At 49.4% G+C, this 19,742-nt stretch overlaps 2 protein-coding genes across 4 annotated transcripts; one reads left to right on the top strand and one right to left on the bottom strand.

Annotated features, from left to right (window-relative positions):
- Positions 1-5,053: 5,053 nt before the first annotated feature.
- Positions 5,054-9,000, bottom strand: DEFB124 (defensin beta 124). Its single transcript, XM_025986147.1, has 2 exons — positions 8,943-9,000; positions 5,054-5,208 (listed from the first exon to the last, which is right to left on the bottom strand). The coding sequence occupies exons 1-2, from the start codon at positions 8,998-9,000 to the stop codon at positions 5,054-5,056; spliced, it is 213 nt and encodes a 70-aa protein (XP_025841932.1).
- Positions 9,001-10,460: 1,460 nt separating this feature from the next.
- REM1 (RRAD and GEM like GTPase 1) lies at positions 10,461-19,246 on the top strand. Of its 3 annotated transcripts, none has more exons than XM_072736163.1 (6): positions 10,463-10,564; positions 11,582-11,956; positions 13,016-13,098; positions 15,467-15,514; positions 17,213-17,414; positions 18,663-19,246. In XM_072736163.1, the coding sequence occupies exons 2-6, from the start codon at positions 11,617-11,619 to the stop codon at positions 18,932-18,934; spliced, it is 945 nt and encodes a 314-aa protein (XP_072592264.1). In that variant the 5' UTR covers positions 10,463-10,564; positions 11,582-11,616; the 3' UTR covers positions 18,935-19,246. The 3 variants fall into 3 exon arrangements, with proteins under 3 accessions (XP_025841894.2, XP_072592264.1, XP_072592263.1); XM_072736162.1 differs by having other exon boundaries at positions 10,561-10,685; XM_025986109.2 differs by lacking the exon at positions 15,467-15,514 and having other exon boundaries at positions 10,461-10,564.
- The last annotated feature ends 496 nt before the right edge of the window (positions 19,247-19,742 follow it).

Genomic DNA, 19,742 nt, shown 5'->3' with positions numbered 1-19,742 from the left:
GGCACCTGGGTGGCTCAGTTGGTTTGTTGTCCCACCCTTGATTTAGGCTCAGGTCATGATCTCAAGGTAGTGAGATGGAGCCTCATGTTGGGCTCCCTGCTCAGCAGGAAGCGTGCTTAAGATTCTCTCTCTCCCTCTCTCTCTACCCTCTCCTCATGCTCTTTCCCTCCCTCAAATAAATAAATGAATCTTTAAAAATTAAAATTAAAATCTTTTTTTAAACAGCTAATAGAGATTATAAGAGTGGTAAATATGTTGAAGCCCATCTATGTTTTTTTTTTTTCCTACAATGTGTTCTAACCATTCTACTCAGGTAATAAAAATTGGAAAATTTTTTTTAAAATTGGAAAATTTTAAGGAAATTTTCTAGGAGGCATTTTAGTGCTAAAAATCTTGTTTTGGAAGACTAAGCACATATGGAAATGCTCATGGTACATTGGTAAGCAAAAACAAAACAAAACAAAACAAAAACAGGACACCAAAAATTATGTGCAATTTTATTCCTTTTTATTTGTAAATCACATTTTACATAAATTTTATTGGTGGGTATTTCTGTGTAGTGAAAATACTGATGATGTTTCCTTTCTTATTTGTGCTTCTGCTTTCCAAGTTCTTTCCAATGTACATATATTACTTCTACAATTAGAAAAAGAAATGTTATTTTAAAAGCACAAGTAAGGGCGAACCTGGAAGACAAAATCAAGTGCCAGAGGACCAGAGCAGAGTCCCAACTCCACCATTTACTGAGTGTATGACCTGAACAGCTCGCTTCACTAAGAGCTTCAGTTGCCTTCTAGAAAAGAAGGGGATTATAGTGCCAGGGCTTATGAGAATTAAGTGAGATTAGGTATGTGAAGCAGTTGGTACTGATATTATTGTCATCACTAGCTCAGCCATTCAATGATGCTTTGGGGAATGAATGTTTGTGTTCTGAAATGGTACTTCTGAATGCCAATGCATAGCAAAAATCCCTTCTGTAGCACTGCCCACCCCCCTGGCTCATCTGGCCTACCTCCAGGGACAGGGAATTCTCTTCTTCCAAGAGCTTCCCCTTCACCATGGCCTGTCCTACCAATGTGTGGCTTTTGTTCTATGGAAGAAGCCTTGAGCTGAAGTCCAAAGATTTTTTTTAATTAATTAATTATTTATTTGTTTGTTTGTTTGTTTGAGAGAGAGAGAGCATGAGCAGGGGGGGAAGGGCAGAGGGAGAGGGAGAAGCAGACTCCCCCCTAAGCAGGAAGCCAGACATGGGGCTCCATCCCAGGACCCTGAAATCATGATCCCAGTGGAAGGCAGACGCTTAACTGACTGAGCCACCCAGGTGCACCTGAAGTCCAAAGATTTAAGTCCAAATCCCAGCTTTGTGCCTCAGGAGCTGTCTGGCTTTGGACAAGTCACTGTCCCTCTCTGAGCTTGGGAGCCTCATCTGTGAAGTATCTCAAGGAACCTTCCACTCTAGAATTGCCTCATCTCCTTGGCCTGTTAGGTGCATCCATACAATTTAGGAGGTGGGATATAGGCTTAGGTGATGGTCTGCTAGCTAGGGTCCTGGGTAGGAAACAGCCCTGCACATGTGAGGTGTGAGCTTCAAAAAAACTGTCTAGACTGTTTGGTCTTAGTTCAGCCCTCAGAAGGGTGATAGCTGCCTCCAACATGAAGCTCTGAGAGAAACACGGCATTTCTTCTGGAGTATTCCTGCCAAAAACGCATAAGTTGAATTCAGTCACAAGGAAACATCAGACAAACTCAAACTGAGGGACATTCCACAAAATAACTGGCCTGGACTTCTCAAAGCCTTCAATGTCATGAAACACTGAAAAACTGCTCCAGGTTAAAAGAGATCAAAGAAACTTGACAGCTGAGTGTATGCAATCCAGAGGCTTTGTTTTGCTGTAAAGGACTTTTTTGGAATAGCTGGTAAAAGCTGAACAAGATCTGAAGATTAGACAATAGAATTTTGTCAATGGGAATATCCCAAGATTTAGCATTGTACTGTGGTTATATAAGAAAATGCAAAAAAAGAAAAGAAAAGAAAAAAAGGAAAAAGAAAATGCCTTTGTCTTTAGGAAAAACCCACTGAAATATTTAGGTATAAAGGGGATCATGTCTGATATACAAATAAATACACACACATATATTTATAATTTTATATGCACATGGAGAGCAAGAGAGAAGAAATGATAAAGGAAAAGTGGTAAAATGTTAATATTTGGAAAAACTGGGTGAAGGATCTATGAAATTATTTGCATTGTTCTTCCAGATTTTCTGAAGTCTGAAATGTGTGGAGAAGAAGGCCACTGATGTACCTCTTGCTCAAGAGAAGAGATAGCTTTACTGAGCACTTACAAAATACCAGAGGATCTCTTCTGACCCCACGGCAACCCCAAACAGGGCTACTATGCCCATTTTGTAGAGAAGGATTCTGACATCAGACACAGGAAGTGACTTGCCCTGTTCACACAGCCTGTGGCCTGGACATGGCAGAGCTGGTGTATGAGCTTGAATCTAACTCCTCACTCCTAAAAATCATCACCATCTTCACTGCAACAAGGTCACAGACTCCCTCACACCATGCCTGGGACTGAGCAAGGAAAACATAGCTTCTTCACTCTGTAGAACAACAGAGAGGAGAGGGGTTAGAGTGCAGAACTAAATTTAGTTCATTCCAGCTTAAAACTTGGTCTAATTCAACAACTTAAATATTCTCTTGAGGTTTCTTGAATTCAGAGAGACTTAGGATCTTTGGTATCATTGCTCAGGCTTCCAGATTCCTCCTCTCCTCCTCTCTATTCCCAAACATGGCGGCTGCTAGCTGGGGGTGAGGAGATTCAATGATGGGCTGGCATCTGCCAGGATCTGCATGTCACTGAAAACAGCCACTGGTCTTCCAGCTACAGCTGGTTTCTGGTGAACTGGTCTGGCCTTCTGCTGACTCATTGAGGCCTGGTGGTGACACTGGCTAACAAACACCACCTCACCCATAGCTCACCACGGTTCTGTGGCCGGCTCTGGGGTTCTTATCTTATCCTCTTCTTAGGCTCCCAACACCAAGCCCACCTCATCCCCATCACATTGGGTCCTAAAACAGGGCCACTGGCCATCAGTTCAATGTCTAGATCACTCAGAAATGAAGGGGGGTACAGAGGCAGATCTGATACAAAGGTGGAATGCTTTGTTATTAAAACAATTCAGAGGGACGCCTGGGTGGCTCAGCGGCTGATGTCTGCCTTTGGCTCAGGGTGTGATCCCAGAGTCCTGGGATTGAGTCCCACATGGGGCTCCCTGCATGGAGCCTGCTTCTCCCTCTGCCTATGTCTCTGCCTTTCTCTCTCTCTCTCTCTCTCTGTCTCTCATAAATAAATAAAATCTTTTTTAAAAAATAAAAAATAAATAAAACAATTCAGAGCTGGGGCACCTAGGCGGCTTAGTGATTGAGCGTCTGCCTTTGGCTCAGGTCATGATCCTGGAATCCTGAGATGGAGTTGCGTCCTAGGATCAAGTTCTGCATCAGGCTCCCCAGTGGAGAAGCAGGGAGCCTGCTCCTTCTGCCTATGTCTCTGCTTCTCTCTGTGTGTCTCTCATGAATAAATAAAATCTCTTTTTAAAAATTTTTTTTAATTAAAAAATTCAGGGCTTCCCTCCTGGTTGGTAAAAAATCGTTGCCCAAGACCCTTCAGCATCCCCTCCTCCACTCCAGCTGCCTCTGGCACATTCCCAGGTCCCTCTCATACCAGAAACCAAAAGGTTAACACAGCAGGTAGTCTCCAAGACTCTGCTCCAGCCCTGAGGCTCACTCAGCATCCCTCCAGAGGTGAAGTATTTTGAATATCATCTTCTTAGCCAGGCCAAGCAGGGTCCTCTCTCTTGCTCCAAGACTACCTTGAATTCTCTGAAAAGTCTCAAAGGACAGCGGATAAGAACTTCTCTGTCCTTGGTATTCCCTTCAATTTATTGAACATGCCTGCCCCTTTCTGGGGCCCAGGAGAAGGTGGGTTAACACTGGAGGTCTTACCCATCTCCCTTTCCCCTTTCCCCACCCCCAGGCCATGTCTACCATACAGGCAAATGCATTCTTCCCAGCCTCCTGGACACCATGTGACACAGCTCTAGCCAACGAGAAGGAGCAGAAGTCAGCTGGGGAGCGGGGCGGGTTCCAGGGCAGTGTTTGCTTTCTGTAAAAATGAGAAACCAGCTCAATCCAACCCTCCGCCTGCTTCCTGCTTTAAACATTGACAAAGTGCCTGAAGTTTTCATAGCCATATGTGACCCCAACAGGATCCCAAAATGCTTGCCCTGAGGTGGTTGCTGCCTAACTCCAGATAAGCCCCTGCAAGGTGAGCTACCTACTGCTCTGCCAAACTACTCCTGATGCAGGGTAATTGGTATGAGCATGTCTGCCTTCCTCCCTGACTCTGCTCATGTTTTCTCGTGCCCACAGTTCCCTGGGCCTGGCCGAGGCCGACTTCTCCTCTCTCTGCTTTCCCTATGTGTATGAAAACTGCTTTCATAAAATCCTGTGGTCTTTTCTACCTGGCGGGCCTTGAAACACTAAAACGGGAGGTAAAGGAACATAGAGAAATCCTTTCGCTCTGAAGGGCCTGCCTTTCAAAATGACAAAGTACATTGACTCTACCATTATTAATCCTTACTATATTGAACTCATTATTATTATTAACTCACACGGTTACTATTAACTGTAACTCTCTTTTTGCATTCCTTCTGTGGAGTCCAAATCTCCTGATGTTATAATGTATCCCCATTTATGGATGAGAAGACCCAGAATGTTTATGGAGGTGATTTTTTTCAGAGTTGGACTGACCAAAAGAAATAGGAACTGGCAGGCCTGGAAGCATTTACAAAGGTCTTTAATACCCACTCTCTCCCTGGGCACCTCACCTCCCTCCACCAACCATCCCTGCATCCCTCCCATACCAGGACCTTGTCCACCCCCACTTCCCCAGCATGAGGGTGGCAGGGTGGTGAGCAGGCAGCAAGAGGAGACAGCCAGCAGCAGGTGTTTCTTGGAGAGTAAGTGTGCCAGCCCCAGAGCCAGCTACACATATTCAGGCTTGGAGGACAGAGGCCTGCTTCCATAGGGGAGACAGCACAGAGAGGCATCTGGGCACATGTGTAGGTAGGTTTCTTGCCTCGTACAGTAAGTCCGGCAGGCCCCTTGGCCCTTCCAGCACCGCTTAAATTCACTTCTCCCTATGCAGAGGAAGACCATAGGTCACAGAGCAGCCCATGGGTTGTTGCAAGTTAGACCACTGTTCCCAGGTTTTTTCCCTTGTAGATCAAGGGCTAGGCCATAGGTCACAGATGAGACCACTGACCACAATACCTAATGTAGGCCGCAGTACCCACATTAGATCACAAGTCACCGGTTAGCTCTCTGGTCTTTTGTTAGCTCTCTGATCATTACACTGGGTGACTGGTCATACAACAGCCTACAGCACATAACTTAGGCCACAGGACATGAACTCTGATTACAAGCCAAGGGTTAGACCAGATGTAACAGACTATACCCCCAGTCACAGATGAGACAACTAGTTACAAATGAGCCCACAGATTTCAGTCCAGGTTAGCCCACAGATTCCAGGTTATACCACTGATTACAAGTTAAAAACTAATTTCCTTCTTTCTTTCTTTCTTTCTTTCTTTCTTTCTTTCTTTCTCCTTTCTTTTTTTTTTTTTTTTTTTAGATTTTATTTATTTATTTAGAGAGTGAGCAAGTGGGATGAAGGCCAGAGGTAGATGGAGAGAGAATCTAAAGCAGACTCCATGCTGACCACAGAGCTGACATGGGGATCAATCTCACGACCCTGAGATCATGACCTGAGCCAGAATCAAGAGTTGGACACTTAACCAACTGAGACACCCAGCTGCTCCTAGATAATAATATCTTGTCCAGATTAACCCAACCCCCCGCCCAGGTACACTCTAAGCACTTTTCATCACAACACTATACAATTATAGTCGATCTTATTATGATCCCCATGATACAAGGTAAGGAAACTGAGGCACAGAAAGGTTAGCAAACTTGCCCAAGATTACAGAGTCATTAAGGAGCAGAGCCAAGATTCAAACCCAGGTAATTGGGTTCTAGAGTCCACACTCATAACCATGTCATAAACTGCCTCCCCAACTCAGGGATCTGTTTAATGTTAGTGGAGGAATTTCTAGCCATAGGCCATAGGAAAGGTAGGGCTCTGGAGGAACAGATCCTGTACCCCTTCTATAGGTCTTCGGTCACAGCATGCAGATTCTCCTTCGTTTATTCATTCAGCAAACATGAGACATTGGTGAACAAGATGGGCCATGGTCCATGCCCTCAAGGAGCTTCCAGAAAGAAAGGCAGTTGAAACTCTAGCAAATAAATACAACAGTAGAGTTGTGATAACGCCCCGGAAGGAAACCATCAGGATGTGGTGATAGCCAATTAGGGCAAGTCTGCAAATACACAGAGGCTCACTCACTCAGGCAGGCCTGTCTGTTACAGCAATATTTCTAGATATGACCAGATGGGCAGAGAGTAGCTCTGAAGAACTGTGGCTGAGTGGGAAGTGGAGGGGAAAGGCTTCCCTTCCTCTCCCTGGATTAAAAGAGATACCATGGCGGTGCATAGGTGGCCCCATCAACTGGGTGTCTGACTCTTGATTGGCTCAATCCTGATCCCTGAGTTGGGCTCTGGCCTCAGTGGGGAGTCTGCTTAGGGTTCTCTCCCTCCCTCTGCCTCCCCCACCCTGCGTTCTCTTGCTCTCTCTCTAAAATAAATAAAAATAAATAAATGCCTTGTTTTTTTTTAATATTTTATTTATTCATGAGAGACACAGAGAGAGAGGCAGAGACCCAGGCAGAGGGAGAAGCAGGCTCCATGCAGGGAGCCTGGTGCAGACTCAATCCTAGAATTCCAGGATCACACCCTGAACCGAAGGCAGACACTCAACCACTGAGCCATCCAGGCGTCCCACATAAAAAATTCTTTAAAGAGAGAGGGAGAGGGATGCCTGGGTGGCTCAGCGGTTTAGCACTGCCTTCAGCCCAGGACCTGATCCTAAAGGCCCAGGATAGAGTCCCACATTGGGTCCCTGTGAGGAGCCTGCTTCTCCCTCTGCCTGTGTCTCTGCCTCTCTCTCAGTCTGTGTCTCTCATGAATAAATAAATAAATCTTAAAAAAAAAAAAATAAGGAGAGAGAGGGAGAGAGATCCCATGGAACTCTCACAAGGGGCCGACCCATGGGTGTTATTCCACCCTGTCACCCAGCCAGCCTTCCATCCTGCCAAGGGAGAGAATCTTAGAAGATAGACCTGGCCTCAAAACCTCTACAAGGCAAAGGATCCACAGCCTGAAAAAGGTGTGTGTATAGAGGTTGACGGCATGGTTTGAACCCAGCTCAGACCACCTTCATCCAAATCCCAGCTCTGCCATTTCCCAGCTGAGGGATCTTGGCCTCAGATTCCTCATCTGTATAACTCCCTTTCACGGGACAGTTATACTGGCTTGAATCATTTTAGCACAGTGCCTGGCACATAGTAAATGCTCAATAAACGGAAAGTGAGATTATTGGAATGACAGCATAGAGGGTGGAACAAGCAGAGCCAAACCTCTCATTTTATAGATCATTTAAGGAAGCGACTTATCCGACTTTTCCTAGCCAGTAAATGGTGGGTTCTGGAACTAGAACTCAGGACCCTGACTCCCAGGTGAGGGCAGTTCCAGTAACTACTCTTAATGCATCATCACATTTTGACCTTCCAATGAGCCTGAGACCCAGAGTTGCTATTTTCTCCTATATGAATGCATCCCCCACCACCCTTATGTCTTTGCCTTCATCTTGCTCCACTTCTCTCTTGATATATCCCTATTCCAGCCATACTGGCCTCCTCACTGCTCCTCAGACACATCTGTCATCTGTCTGCTTCCTGCTGCCTGTAAAGATCGTCTTAATATTCTCACTGGAGTTCGATCTCTGCTCAAATCGACCTTATGCAAAATGGTTAAGATATCTGAGATTGACTTCATAACCAGACTGGTTTGGGGAGTCTGGGTGGCTCAGTTAGTTAAGTGTCTGCCTTCAGCTCAGGTCATGATCCCAGTGTCCTGGGGTCGAACCCCGTGTCCCCCAGTGGGAAGACTGCCCCTCTTTTTTTCCCCCTTGCCTCTCCCTCTGCTTGTGCTTGCTTGCTCTCTCTCTCTCTCTCTCTCTCTCTGTGTCAAATAAATAAAGAAAATCTTAAAAAAAAAAAAAAGACTGATTCAAGTTGACAATTGTTGAGGTTAAGTGACGGGTACATGAAGGCTTTTAATATTATTTTTTAATTTATGTTTGGTATTTTCTAAAATAAAAGATCTCTTTTAAAAACTTACATCATTACATTATTCTCTCTGCAGAATTTACATTTTTCTACAATAATTTTTTTAAAAACTCACCTTGTTCTTTATCCTCTCTACTTCATGTAAATTTCAAGTTTTTCTAAATAAAAACTTAAAAAACAACTTATACAGGGCCTCCCCCAACCATCCCCATCAGCTCCCATCCACCCTCCCCCACATACACACACCACACTAACACCTTCTCCTGCTTCTCTTCTTCTGAGCACTTATCCTGACATATTATGTGTTTATCTGGTTTTATTCTGTCTGAAATATCAGCACGTGAAAGCAAGGACCTTGTTTTCTTTCCCACCTGGAACCCCAACAGTTGTAATAGGGCTGGCACACAGTAAATATTTTTGAAATAAATATTCGTTGAGTGAATCCCATTTTAAAGATTAAGAAACCAAGGTGCAGACTGATTTAGGAGCAGCACCTCTGGTGCTCAGCAAGTCAGTGGTGGGACCAGAACACAAAAACTGATCTAGGCCTCCTCTGTCCCCCAGAAGCTGAGAGGCTATTCCTCATTTCTACACATACACATGCATACGTACACACAAGTGGTTACCTGGCTGCATATGACCCAGGGCCAGGAGAGCCACAATGAGCAGAAGCAGCTGTGTCATGGCCACAGGGCTTCTGGGGAGAACACCAAAGAAGCCAGGTATACTGAGCTGCCTGTGGCACAGCCTTTATCAAGCTGCAGATGGAGGCAGGAATGTGGCCAACCGGAGACCTGAGTGGGAGGCTGAGGCTCTGTGATCCCAAGGATGTGGCTGGATCTCAGCCAGCAACGTGGGGAACTGCTCAGCCATACAGCAATTAAGCTGCAGATCCAAAGCTGGAAGTGAAGCTAAGTTGCCTCACTCCTAGATGATATACATCATGACACCAGCCACAGCCCGCCTTGTGAGTAGGAAAGGGTTGCCCAGAGGGTCAAACCACAGAAGGAAGCCAGGTGTGAGGGGATTCAGTGTCTGTCCAGAGCCCTGCGGGGGCTGAGCTCAGCTACAGGCCACTGTGGGAGTTGAGTTGCTCTGGGCTGGACACCTGGACCCCCTCAGCCATGACAATGAGCCCCACTCACAGGTACAGCTTGATCTGCATGAACCCACATACATACCTGCCCCAGTCTCTCATGATCTCAAAGGAAGCGCCCTGCTCAAAGACCCTGGATCTCCGCCCTTTGGATGGCCAAAATCACCAGTTCTCTACAGTCAATTCCCCCTCCCAAGTGCCTAGGAAGTTTGTTTTTGTTTCTGTTTTTGTTTTAAGCCTTGGGCAGTGATGGAAAGGGACAGTTGGCTTCGAAGCAGAATCCTCAGTCCCAGGCCCAGCTAAGCCCCAGTGTAATCATCCTTTTAGTGTTGTGTCTGGATTAATTGGGCTAATAATCCAGGAAACGTGCTCAAATCATACCAGCCACAGCCCAAATGCCCAGTGAATATTTATCAGAGAGGGAACAGCCATTCTTCCAGGCACAGGAACCACTGCCCCTCCTCCCGCATAAAGAGTGCTCAACCTAGAATTTGGTGACTGAATGAATGGGATGCCAAAGTCGGATAGTCAGAAGTCTTTAGTGCAGACTTCCTAGGGTCCCTCGTCCCCTGTAGCTACCTCCCAAATTAATTTCCCCCCTTCCCCATCCAGAGCAGAGTTTCTCCAAATGGGGTCCACGAACTCTGCACGATTACTTAGGCACTTGTTTAACATGCAGACTCTGAAGCCCTCTCCCAGATCGCCTGAATCCGCTGCCCTTGGAGGTGGGACCTGGGAATCAACGTTCAAGCAGCTCCCTAGGTGGTTTCTGCTAGGGCTAAAGTTGGTGCGCCCCGTGCCGGCGAGGACGCAGAGGGGATCCAGACGCAGGAACTCAGAAGTCCCATCTTTCCTCTCGCGGGTCCCGCACCCCGCCACCGCCACCACCACCCCAGATGAAGGCCTCGCGACAGTGGGTGGACCGAGCTGTGCGGAAAGTCTGTGGGCGGCGGAGGCGTCGGGGCGGGGACCCCGGGGCTGCCCTGACGGGGCGGGGCGGGACGGGACGGGGCGGGGTCGCGGCTCCTCCCCCGGCCCGGGCGGCGGGGCGGAGCGGGACTGGCCCGAGGGGCTGCGCGCCGAGGCGGTGGTGCAGCCTGGAGCACCCGGCAGCTGCGGCGGCCGGGGACCCTGGACCCCTCCCCACGCGAGGTAAAGGCCCGTGCAGCCCGCCGCCAACTTCGTTGAGTTGGAGCGGAGTTCGCCAGGCGCCTGCATGGGGGGCTCTGCGGCGCAGGCCGGAGCGAGGGAGGCCTCGAACCCGCGCCCCGGGGTGAGGGTCCTCCGACCTGGGGCCTGGTGGGTTGGATAGCCTCGGACAAAGAACCCTCCCGGGATCGGGGACCCACGCTCAGGACCCGGGGCGGGGGAAGCTCGGCCGACTCCGGGAATGGCACACGCGCCCCCAGGCCCTATAGGTCCCTTCCCCGCCCCCCGCCAGGACTCTGTCCTGTCACCAAAACTGGGGCCCCACTGCCTCGAAACCCCCGCCCCCCAACAGGCGCCGGAGGCCGTCGCGCCAGCCTCTCCTGAATTTTTCACGTAGGGGGCGGGCCGGACACGCCGTTCCCATGGCACCGGGGCGCTCGGGTTACAGCCCAGGGAACCCCCAGACTCCCCTCGCCCTTCGGCATACCAGCCCACGCAGTCCTGCCTCTTCCCCAGCCTTCCGGAGCTGGGGCAGCGGAGGCGAACCCCCCAGGGGCCCTCAACCCTCCAACCCCGATCTGAAGCTCTGGGAAGAGAACTGTGGGGAAGGGGAGCACCGGGGCAATTCAGGAGGCTTTCAGAACGTGGGTCCCATGATTCAAATGGGAGGGGCACGTCCGTGTACAGGGGTGTGCGCGCGCTTGTATGGACATCCCACCTCGCTGCTGCCCCTCTGCCCGTCCCTGTCTGTGTGTCCTGGCGTATTGGGTTATTATCCTCGAGGTACAGGAACTGACCTCTGGGTATGCTCACAGCTTGTGTACTCACCCCTCCCAGCCTGACCTGGGTTTACTCTGGCCCTGAAGCCAGGGAGCCCCCACCCCAAGGAGCTGAGCCGCCTCCTCCTGTCATTTGAACAAGAGAAGGTGTGGGAGGAAGTCCTCTCAGAAGCTCATCTGAACCCTGCAGAAGGGGCTTATAGGGCCTGGCTCACTGCCCATTCTGGCTTCTTGCTTACAGAAGGAAGGAAGGAGCAAAGCCCCACCCACCCAAGGATGACACTAAACACCCAGCAAGAAGCAAAGACTCCCCTGCGTAGGCGAGCCAGCACTCCACTGCCCCTGTCCCCCCGGGGCTACCAGCCTGGCCTCCTGTGTACAGCACCTACCACAAAATCCCAGCATCCCCGGCTGGGCCAGTCAGCTTCCCTCAATCCTCCCACTCGGCAACCTTCACCTGCCCCCAATGGTTGGTCCTCTGAATCCAGTGACTCTGAAGGCTCCTGGGAGGCCCTCTACCGCGTGGTACTGCTTGGAGATCCCGGCGTAGGGAAGACCAGCCTGGCCAGCCTCTTTGCAGGGAAGCAAGAGCGGGACCTCCATGAACAGCTGGGAGGTAGGGACCCTGTGGGCTGGGCTGGAATGTGGCCAAAGGAATGAAAGCCCTGTCGTCAGGGGCACAAGGCTGCCAAGAAGAGTTGTGCAGCTCACACACTGCTCAATTCTAAAGGGCGTCATTCACATAGACTATGAAGTGAATGACACTCCCGCCCAGAATGGTGCAGGACACAGCCCACACAATGGTCTACAGGAGGGAAATTCCTTGAATAGTGAGAATTTTGCCAATTTCTCATGGATGAGAGGTGTATGATTAATTTCCATGTCATCAAGGAAGCAATTCTGAGTTCCATGAGTCTCAAATGGAAAGAAACAGTAGGCTTCCACCCCACTCCAGCCCCAACTTCCCCTGACTCTCAGATCCTCCTAGCTCCACAGACAACCATCCATGGCCACCCACAACCTGCAGCAAAACTAAGATCTTGCCCAAAATAGAGACTCCCTAGGTTCCCTTATTCCCAAGAGATGCAGTCAACTGCCAAGAGGGTTGGGGGTAGGGGGGCAGGTTGAGGGGAGACAGGGACAGAACAGAGGAAATGAAGATGGGTCCCTATAGGACCAGCGGAGAAGACACAGGATGAGTGGAGAGGGAGGTTGGTTAAAAGCAAAGAGAAAGTGAGGACACTCTGGCCAGGCCCCTTCTCTAGCCTTGACCCCTCTGAGTGTGAGAACTCTATATGAGAGGTGGGCATATATGCACCTGTAGCTGTGACAGATGAGGAGACTGAGGCCTAAAGAGGGTAATATGACCTGCCTGAAGCATACACTATGCCAGGGACAGCCCAGCTTTAACCCTACCACCCCACACTCATCAATCAACCAAACTAGCAAAAGGTTTCTCAGAACCTACTATGTGCCAGGTATTATACTGGCAGCTGGGGAGACATGGGCTTCCCACGGAGCTTCTTGACCTGTCAGGAGAGACAAATATCAGACAAGTGTGCTGAGCGCTCCAGCACACTGGAGGGGGTTCTGTGACCAGAAAGGGAACTGGGAGGCCATGCCCTCCGCACACCTGCCCCTCCTCCCTGAGATCTGGCTCTTCCCTCGCTTGCAGAAGATGTGTACGAGAGGACCCTCACGGTGGATGGAGAGGATACCACACTGGTGGTCATGGACACCTGGGAGCCTGAGAAACGGGTATGGCACAGCAAGCAGGACTTGGGGGGAGGGGTGCTGAGCCTAGGACCAGACCCCTGTCCCCTCCTAGGACACGACACAGCATGGAAATGGCAGAGTCCAGCCTCAGCAGCACCCAAAGCCCATAGCTCCCAAGCAGCCATTGTTTGGTTGCAAACAACCAAAGACAGAAGAACCTCATGACCCCAAGTCCTTTTCTCACTCTGCTGATCCCCTCTGCAGCCATCCCAGGATGTGCTCCTCCCCCTGCAAACCTCCATCTCGTCCTCAGCACCCTCATTCCACCTACCTGCCCCACACACTGTGCAGAGGAAGGAGCATTGCACTTAGCACCAAAATCCCTGAGTATAACCACCCCCCTTCTATTTTTTACCAGTTTCGTGGCTTTGTGCAACTGACTCTATCCACTCTGCACTGAATTCAGTGTTCTCACCTGATAAATGGGTTAATCATTCCTGCCTTATTTACCAGCTGTTTTTTTTTTTTAAGTTCTTATGCAATTTCACAGCAGTGAGCACAGTTTGGAGCATAAAACAATGCTGAACATAGATGAAGAAATGTAAATAATGATCACGTTTATTACTCATAACTTGGTAGCTAGTAAAGGAGGAGACCAAAGGATGTCCTTCCCTACCCCATTCCAGAGCAGGAAAAAAGCAGCAGACAGGGATATGCCCCTGTTGTGCTTTTGTGCTTTTCTTACCTTGAGGGGTTTTTTTTCTTGCTATACAGATAATACATGTTTATTGTAGAATTTTGAAGAAATACCACTAGAGAGAAGGACATAAAAAAATCACCTGGGAGCCTATCTCAGTCAGGGGTAGGCCCCGCCCCTAACATGCAGGGAGACCCCACCCAGAGGGTGGGGTAGGAGGACACTGTCAGGTGATTGGCAAGAACACTGACAACCCCAGTGATAGGCGGAAAGGCTAGGGATGAAGAAGCTAAAGTGGCCAATTCCTTTCCACAAGGATAAAAGGACAGCTAGGTCCAAATGAGCATGATGATGATGATGATGGTCTTCCTAGCAGCAGCTGGCATTTATGGAGTACCCTCTTGCCAAGTGTCAGCCCCTGTGCTAAGCACTAGATATATATTATGATGTTCACTCAAAACGAATACCATAGGTGAGTATTCTGATTTCCATTCTACTGATGAGGAAATCAAAGCTCAGAGAACTTCAGTGATGTGTCCAAAGTTTTCAGAGACCAAGTGGAATTCAAATCCAGATCTATAAGCCCCTGAGCCTGTAGTCTTATGCACTAGGACTGTCCCTCTCCATCCCTATGAGGAATAGCACCTTCTGAGCCTTCAGATGGAGTTTTACCCCTTCACTCATTCATTCACTAAGAAACACTAGCTGGGTATGGATCACAGGCCAGGACACTGAAGACCCAGCAGTGAGTAGGATAGACATGTTGTCCCCCGGCCTCACAGAGCTTACAGGCTGGTGAGGGTGGGGCCATTTTCTGAATGCAATTGAAAACTATGGGGCAGAGTCCAGCAAATTGAGAAAAGTGATCAGCCTGGGAATCCCTCTTGGGAGACAGGGGAAGAAGAGTACTAGAACTGAAATTCTGTGCCCAGCTGGGCACAGAATATAGCCTTAAGAAAGTTTTCTCTTCTCCTCTGGCCCTTGGTTTTCCTACAAGTAAAATGGGGAAACTGAACCAGCTTCCCTGGCTGATGATGGTGGAAGCAGTTTCCAAAGAGGGTCCACACAGTAGCTGGAATAAGCATCCATCCTTTCAATAGATGGTACCCTTTGACATTAGAGAGGCAAAATCTGCCAGAACCAGGTAGGTCTTTGGCTCATGCGGTAGTGCCCTAGCTCCCACACTAATAATCACTAGGGTGATTATCACACTCACCTAGAGAGCATAAAAAATGAAATTCTCCGGGGCACCCAAGTGGCTCAGTCAGTTAAGCCCCGGACTCTTGATTTCAGCTCAGGTCATGATCTCATGGGTCATGAGGTGAAGCCCCGCATGGGAGTGCACACTCACTGGGGAGTCTGCTTGAGAATCTTTCTCTCCCTCTCCCACAGTCCCTCCACCCCTATTTGGGCACTTGATCTCTCTCTCTCTCTCTCTCTCTCTCTTAAATAAATAAATAAATAAATAAATAAATAAATAAATAAATCTTTTTTAAAAACCTAAATTCTCAGATCTCATCCCAGACCTAATGAATAAGAACCTACAAAAATGGAGTCCTGCCACCTATATTTTTTATCATACCCCAAGGAGTCTTACCCACCAATCCATGTTCCAGCTGGCTTCTGTGATCCTAACGTGTAGCAAATCCTTCATAAACATTTGTGCAATGAATGAATGAATGAATGCTCAAGACCCATACTTTCATTCTACAGATGGGGAAACTGAGACCCAGAGGGAGGAAGGAACCTGTCCAGAGTAAGGTTAGAACTCACATCCATCTGATTCAGCCCATGGTTATTTGGCCTGGGAAAAGATCAGTATGGCTGTTGAGAACTTAATCCCTTTGACAGTGTGTTGACTATCAATCCAATGCTTTCCTATTCATCTATATTATTGGGTTATCAGAAAATTCTTCTGGTTTCTTCCCCCCTCAAAAACAATGCCCCCACCACACTAAGTATTTCCTACCCCTGGCCTACTCTCTTCTCCTGCTTATCCTCTCTTACTCCACTCACTGGTCCACTCTTAAACCCTCTCCACACTCTGCCAGGTTGAGTTCTTCTGACCACCTCCCCTCCAGCCACTTGCTCTTGCCTCTTAATGGAACTTATCACAGGGCATTCTAACTCTCTATTTCCATAGCATCTCTTCCAGACCATGAGCTTTTGGAGATAGGAACTGTGTCTTACTAAAAACACTTACAAAGTTGTTACCCAGATGGCCCAGTGCTGACCCTGACAAAAGATCACCACCCAAGATGGCATATCAAAATTGCTCCAGTTTTTCCCTTCCTTGTCAAACAACTTGCAATGACTCTGCTTCTTAAAGTGTCCCTGCCTCTCCCACCTCTTCCCTTACACTCCACATTTGCTCCTTCACTTCTCCAACACTGGCTCCAAAAATGTTTCCCCTTGAACTCAGCCTCCCTTCTCGCTTTTGTCTTTTTTTTTTTTTTTTAAGATTTTATTTATTTATTCATGACAGACACAGAGAGAGAGGGAGAGGCAGAGACACAGACAGACGGAGAAGCAGGCTCCATGCAGGGAGCCCAATGTGGGACTCCATCCCGGGTCTCCAGGATCACACCCCAGGCTGAAAGTGGCGCTAAACCACTGGGCCACCGGGGCTGCCCTTCTTTTGTCTTTTTTAAAGATTTTGTTTATTTCTTTGGAGAGTATATTTTTTTTATTTTTATTTTTTTTATTTTTATTTATTTATGATAGTCACAGAGAGAGAGAGAGAGAGAGAGGCAGAGACACAGGCAGAGGGAGAAGCAGGCTCCATGCAGGGATCCCAATGTGGGACTCGATCCCGGGTCTCCAGGATCGCGTCCCGGGCCAAAGGCAGGCGCCAAACCGCTGCGCCACCCAGGGATCCCTCTTTAGAGAGTATAAATGGAGAGAGGGGCAGAAGGAAAGGGAGAGAGAATCTCAAGCAGACTCCACACTGAGTGCGGAGTCCAATATGTGGCTTGGTCACATAACACCGAGACCATGTCCTGAACCGAAAATAACAGACACTTAACCGACTGAGCCATTCAGGCCCCACTTTTGTCTCCTAACTAGACTGCAGAAGGCCAAAAGAATTGCCTAGCAAGACTAAGCTGTCCTCAGGAGCCAGACAGAAGAGCTGAATGAACCCTCCTTAGGGAAGGGGAACCAAAGAAATATTTTGTCTCCAGTGTCCTGCCTACAGAAGGAATCAATGAATGAGAAAATGTAGTGAGGTGTTATAAGTCCAATTTTTCACAAAGAGAAACTGAGGCGCAGAGAGGATTGGTGGTTTTCCCAAGGTGACACAGAGAATAATGGCAGAATTTGTCTCCCAAACCTGTCCAAGTAGAAGCCTCAGCCCCACCACACCCATCAGACCATCCCAACCCCTCCTTTCTCAGACAGGGCCCTCTGACCAAGAGGTAGGTACCCTTGGAGAATGGGCTTGGGGTCACTCTGTTGCAGGATGAAAGCTGGAGCCAGGATTCGTGCCTGCAGGTGGGCAGCGCCTATGTCATTGTGTACTCCATCGCGGACAGAGGCAGCTTCGAGAGTGCCTCTGAGCTCCGCATTCAGCTGCGGCGCACGCATCAGGCAGACCACGTGCCCATCATCCTGGTGGGCAACAAGGCCGACCTGGCACGCTGCCGGGAAGTTTCCGTGGAAGGTGAGCCCTCTACTCCCCCCTCTTCCACTTCCTCTCAGCCTGCTGACACTGCTACTTCTCCAGTGCTCTCCATCTCAGGGGCTGTCACCCCACCCCCAATCCCTGTCCCCATCCTGCATCTATTTGCCTAAGCCTGAAAGCTAGGAACTATTCTTGCTTCCTCTCCCACTCCCCCAAACCAGTCCCCAGATCCTGTCAGGTCCACCTCCCATAACCCCATGTTCCCTTCCCCCTATGCCCACCACTTCTGCCCTATCCAGGCATCTCCACCTTAGCATGGGCTAGCCCCTGTACTTCTGTCTCCCCATTCAATCAGTTCTCCTCGCCAGCTACCAGAGTTTTCCAAAACCAGATCTGACCTTGTCATTACTCTGCTTAGAAATTCCCCATGGCTCTCCCATGCCCTCAGTCAGAGACACTTTATCCACCAGGCATGACAGGCCCTGTGCCTACAAGCTTTCCAAGGGTTTACATCTGGGATCTGAAACAATTATTAGTTCCAAAACACAGTGAGAAAATTGCACATTAAAATTTCACAAAGCTTTAGTCATCTACAAAACACAATATGGTGGCAGCTGAGAACTGCGAATCAAAACGTTTGGTTATATGTGATTTGTATTTAAAGTGGAATAGAGAATATTTGGATACGTTTGATAATATGTGGGACCCATAAAGACCTCAAAATGACCCTTCTCACAGGGCAAAAATCTAAAAAAAAAATATGAAAACTGAGAGCCAGAGAGGGTAAGCCAGTTCCACCAGCCACTAGGGACTAGAACCGAGGCCCCTGTCTCCCAGCCCAGTGGCTTCCTGAAGATAGAAGACCATTTTCTGAGCAGACATCCCCAAATTCCCCAACATAATCCCCGGGGGGAGATTTTGTTAAAACGCTGGTTCCCAGACCTCATCCCACCCTAGTGAATCAGTCTTTCCTGGTGGGCTCGGGAATCAGCATTTTTAACAAGCCCCGCCCCCCGCCCCCGGATAATCCTGATACACAGCGCAGACCCCTTACCTGGCGTGCAAGACCCTTCCTAGCTTCTCTGTCTTTCCAGCCTCCTTCTGCTACCAGTTACCAGTCACTGCCCTGGGGACTAACTCCTCAGAGCCAGGTCTCATTTCCCGCCGAGTCCCCTGGCGCCCAGGGCAAGGTAGGACCAAAAGAAAAAGTGCTTGGCCTGGGACTCAACACCCTTCTTCCCACCTTTATGTTCCCCTCTACCTGGCGCACCCGGCCCCGCCCCGCAGAGGGCCGCGCCTGCGCAGTGGTGTTCGACTGCAAGTTCATCGAGACGTCGGCCACGCTGCAGCACAACGTGGCGGAGCTCTTCGAGGGCGTGGTGCGCCAACTGCGCCTGCGCCGCCGGGACAGCGCGGCCCCCGAGCCCTCGGTGCCCCGGCGGCGGGCGAGCCTCGGCCAGCGGGCCCGCCGCTTCCTGGCCCGCCTGACGGCCCGCAGCGCCCGCCGCCGGGCGCTCAAGGCCCGCTCCAAGTCCTGCCACAACCTGGCCGTGCTCTGAAGCCGCCGCCGCCCTGGGGTGACGGAACACTGGGCTGCGCTCCGAGCTCCGCGATGCCACCGAGGGGCCCCGCGGGAGTCGCCCGGAGTCTGCGCAGTGGGCTGTGCCTGCCGGCTGCCCCGGGGGCAGGAGCATCTTTGGGGCCGCAGCTTCAAGGACCTCTCCGCCTCGGGAAGCAGTGGACAGACCATGGGGCCGAAGCCTCAAGCTGGACACAGTAGGGATTTTTATGCGGTGCGAGCCTTTTTGTAAAAATCTTCCCTGTCCCTGGGCTCTGGCCAACTCCCCACAATAAACCAGACCAGAGGGGTATCCAGTCTGAATGCCCAGATCTCATCTTTTGGGCTCTTCCAGGCATCTCCACCTCCCACTCTCCCGTCTACACTGGCTACAGACTGGGTTAGCCTGTCACCTGGTTCAAGTTAAGTCAGTAAAATCACGGGACCCTTCTCTCAACCACTGGGCATGGCCCCTGACGCCGGTCTTTGAGGGAGACCCAGTGGTGCACAGACAACCACATTCAGTGTGATGACCTCCTATTTTCTCATAAACCCGTTGTTTAGATTATAGATTCATAAAATCCTATCTGGAAGGAATCTCAGCATTCATCCTCACAATATTATAGCTCTTGTTTGTTAAGAGCTGTGTTTTAAACTGTCCCAACTAGTAATTAATCTTCACAAACCCTGTTTACAAATTAGAAAAATAGAGGCACAGGACAAAGGTTCATACTCAAGATCACATAGCTGCTATAAGTGAAGTTTTCAGGATTCCAACCCAGGCTTGTCAGGCTAGAGTCTGTGCCTTA

This window comes from Vulpes vulpes, chromosome 14 (assembly GCF_048418805.1).
Source record: "Vulpes vulpes isolate BD-2025 chromosome 14, VulVul3, whole genome shotgun sequence".
Classification (NCBI taxonomy): domain Eukaryota; kingdom Metazoa; phylum Chordata; class Mammalia; order Carnivora; family Canidae; genus Vulpes; species Vulpes vulpes.
Note: the sequence above shows the minus strand (reverse complement) of the source record. Positions and strands in the feature narration are given on the sequence as shown.

Excerpts from the sequence above, each read along its gene's own strand:
- DEFB124 (XM_025986147.1), bottom strand. The coding sequence starts at position 9,000 with ATGACACAGCTGCTTCTGCTCATTGTGGCTCTCCTGGCCCTGGGTCAT. Across the intron at positions 5,209-8,942 it reads CCTGGGTCATATGCAGCCAG|GGAGAAGTGAATTTAAGCGG; the intron begins GTAACCACTTGT and ends TCCTCTGCATAG.
- REM1 (XM_072736163.1), top strand. The coding sequence starts at position 11,617 with ATGACACTAAACACCCAGCAAGAAGCAAAGACTCCCCTGCGTAGGCGA. Across the intron at positions 13,099-15,466 it reads CCTGGGAGCCTGAGAAACGG|ATGGGGAAACTGAGACCCAG; the intron begins GTATGGCACAGC and ends TTCATTCTACAG. Across the intron at positions 17,415-18,662 it reads CCGGGAAGTTTCCGTGGAAG|AGGGCCGCGCCTGCGCAGTG; the intron begins GTGAGCCCTCTA and ends CCCGCCCCGCAG.